General features: G+C 32.9%; 1 protein-coding gene across 1 annotated transcript; it reads right to left on the bottom strand.

Moving 5' to 3' along the window:
* Positions 1–1,190: 1,190 nt before the first annotated feature.
* On the bottom strand, positions 1,191–3,781 carry LOC108623061 (deubiquitinase DESI2-like). The gene is made up of 4 exons (XM_026811983.1): positions 3,578–3,781; positions 3,427–3,499; positions 3,120–3,355; positions 1,191–3,044 (listed from the first exon to the last, which is right to left on the bottom strand). Exons 1-4 carry the CDS (start codon positions 3,701–3,703, stop codon positions 2,859–2,861), a joined length of 621 nt encoding a protein of 206 aa, XP_026667784.1. The 5' UTR covers positions 3,704–3,781; the 3' UTR covers positions 1,191–2,858.
* Positions 3,782–3,798: the final 17 nt, after the last annotated feature.

Below are 3,798 nucleotides of genomic sequence, written 5' to 3'. Positions count from 1 at the left end.
TAATTGGATATTTCCTTCTATACTTTTTAGCACATAACTATTTATTATTAGCATTGTTCTTCCGACGTCTGATTTCTTTATAATTATAGGAAATGCGTTTTTCTAAGGTACATAAATTTTTGGGATTGACTGTATAGCCAATACATCCTTAAATGAATCCCAAGAAGTTTACAAACTATCGGAGATGTTAAACACCGGGCAAATTCATTTCGCGAAACACAGTACACCGAAAAATCAAAGTTCCAACTCTTTAATAAAAGATTACTCGTTGATAAACGTAAAGTTATCGTAAGTTAACTGTAACACGCGTATATTACCAAAAATGAAACGTCTTCGTCGCATTTGTGTAATAGTAAGAGACATGGGGATATAATTATAAATAAAATATATATCGGCAATAGATTTGACATTCTTGTATTTAAAAAAGTATAGAAGAAACCGTTAATAGAAGAAAAGAGTGTTAATGTTATCGAACGAAGGAAATGTAATAGTACAGGTATCGCTGTCCCGTACCGAAATAAAGTGAAGTTGAAAAAAAAGAACGAGTTCTAGAACCAATCTAGAATATATCATCACATGTTTATAAAAAAAAAGTGTAGCGACGTATGTGTTAATTGTACTTACCAACGGGATTCAGTGATTTGCATATTATAATCGCAATTGTTACTTAAGGGTTCTAAAATCAAATACGCACTTGTTTGTCTTATTATGTTGCCTTATATCCGAACCTAATTATTATAGTTCGTTTACTGATAGAACGTGTACGAAGAAATAGTCATCACATCTGTATAGCGTTGATTTTATACAATTTTTGTAAATAATTCAATTCCTAAATAAGCTCGCGATTTTGAATTGATTTTAGACCCTTCGAACCGTACATTTCTCTGTGTTCTTTCTTTCCTTGGTATTAAATTATTACGAGACACTGAAATTCTGTGTAACATCGTTCAGTAACATGTAAAAAAAAACTGCGCTATAATTATGCTTCTTTTGTACGCATAATCAAAAATGTACGACCGAACGTTTGCATATACATATATATTTATATATAGGTTGTACGATTCGATAGTTTACTTTTTTACGAGTTGTTAGAATATTTTACGTAACAATTAATAACGATTTATGTATCCCATTGGTGTTAGAACATAGTTTAGATTTCTTGGAGCGATTTCGATTGATAACACGGGGCACTAGCTGGTAGAATATTTATTATTTAAAAAGAAATCATTAACAATAAGACGAAACAACAAACTGAGTATCGTTCATAAAAAAGATACGCAAGCATTTGTACTTATACTGTATATTGTGCTTTGTATACTTTATTATTTCATTACGCTATACTCATTTTCCCATAAATAAGTATAATTACAATTGTCAAGTAAGGAGTATAAAACAATGTATACTTTGTTCTATCAGATTGACCGACGACCAATTAATTCTAACATCTCTTCCCCGCGAAATCCTCGGGAACATGCCATTTAAAAACACAAGTTCAGATTTAGATTAAACAATATCGACAATATAAACTTCTGTTGGGACTTTATAGTACGATAACAAAACTGTTATATCAAACGTTTTTACAAATAATCCATTATTCACGTTCAATAAAAGTTATTCACATGTGAACGTTTAACATAATATATTTGAGTGGTAACGTATGAACGTTTGAGTTTTATGTAACATGCGTAAGAGAGAGTTCCTGATATTATTTTCACCGAGACCCCGAATTAACAGAACATTAAAATTGGCACTAATTCTCGCGTTACTTTTTAGAAATATGAAACAGAAATATGAAATATAGAAATATGAATTTTTTTTATCTATTCATATATTATTCAAATTTATGAATTCTTTTTCTTTTAACATGTAACATTATAAACTTGATGTCAACAACAGTTTTAGTAACATTAGTAATATTTTGTATACCATGAATATTTGAAAAGAACTCTTAGAATTCTCTCTAAGCTTTGAAATGATCAGAAGCCGAAAGCTTTAAAATTATAATATATAGTTTTATATGTAATTCTATATCGTGCAAAATTCTGAAGCACCTCTGCGGAATGTTATATCCATGCGGTGCAGATCGTTGATTCGGTATTTTACTTACAAAATTATAAATATGTTTCACGCCCTTTTCAGAGATGTGCTAGCGAAAACATATATTTATTAAATTATAACTGGATTATTTATCACGTCAATATTAATTCATTCTTCATTTAAACTTCCTAAGGGTATTAATGGCAGCTGTACAGAGAGGTGTCGCATGTGTATATAAAGTATAAATGATAATCTTTAAGCTAACCAGCTTTAACGAACGCATTGAAAATCGAGATTGAATGAATATCGTGAATAATTTAAATATAAATACTAATTCCCGCGAATACAATCGAAAACGGAAATGATTATAGGTAAATAAATCCTTACAAAGATATTTTTTTGTGACCGCTAAATAAATTACATTCCAGTCTCTTCACACCTTTGATTTATACGAAATTATCTTCTATTTTAATTTACGTATTTACTCGTCGATTTTAACTGCGTAATACAATAGAGAACTCACGACATTTTATACTGCCGTCCAAAATTGAGGAAACGACACGTTGCAAGAAAGGCATTTTTCCAGTATGATTAAATCACCAATGGAATTCGGGAGTACAATTTATTTAAATTTGTACCTCGTTTTGACGGTTTTGTTTCTCGGATTCCTCGCGATCCTGGCGATATACGTAGTTTAATGTCATGATAAACTTCCTTTGCGCGTAAACTCTCTAAAAGGTGTATCTCCTACGACAATCTAATCCGTAACTCCGTCCGTATTCACATTCGTACTCTCCCCGTTTCGTCAGATTGGCCGAATGTTACAATGAAGTGTCGGAAGACGTACTTTCTGTTGGTGTACTTTCGTGACTGGCTTGAATCAACGAGTATTGCAGCGCGTCAGGTGTCAACCACTCTTTCGGTAGGCAACGTTGAAGGAATGGTACACAAGAACTGAAATACGCGAGGCGATTTACCCACCCTGGGATTTCTTGACCACATAAAATCTGTAATATAAGTCCTGTTAAAAATATACATCATACGATGTAGAACGGTAATGTGTATATATTTAGAGTACATACCATGGTAAGTTGACTACTAAAATGGTTGCAATTCTTGTTCATTAAATGGTAACGATCGCCCCTAAAATCTTTTCCTAATTCGGCAACAATTCTGCATACATCTTCTTCCGTGAAATCTGTATATCCAATGTGTACTGATTGCCTATACCTAAACTGCTCCCCTAACTCCTCGGCAACTCTTGGTGTTATCTCAAAAATTCCAGAGATCGGTTTTGAATGCCCTCCATACGCGTATTCTATGAAAGAATAATATCATTTATTGATGATCCTTTTTAAAGCAATTTGTAACAATTTTTTACGATCGTACCTGTTCCATAAATTTCAACTCCTGAATGAAATACACCCAATCCAATCGGTGTAGTGTACTCATTTATCCAATACTGGAACAAATAAGTGTCTTATTTAAAAGGTACATGAACAAGAACGGAGAAAGAAAGGAGAGAAATCAGTATTCTTACCATATCGTAAACATTAAGAATTATTGGCTCTCTGGCCATTTTTGGTAACAATTCTTCGTTGTCCTGCGAATGGCCCAGGCAACTGGGGAAGGATAGATTGCAGCTGAGACCTGATGAAAACATCATACAGATACCTGTACTTGAAGAGGCGAACAGCGGCACTACCTATGTTCCAACGCACCTAATAAGCAAATACGTATGCTATATACTCGAGTCTACAC

This window comes from Ceratina calcarata, unplaced genomic scaffold (genome assembly GCF_001652005.2).
Source record: "Ceratina calcarata isolate Rehan_Ccalc_2016 unplaced genomic scaffold, ASM165200v1 scaffold250.2, whole genome shotgun sequence".
NCBI lineage: Eukaryota > Metazoa > Arthropoda > Insecta > Hymenoptera > Apidae > Ceratina > Ceratina calcarata.
Note: the sequence above shows the minus strand (reverse complement) of the source record. Positions and strands in the feature narration are given on the sequence as shown.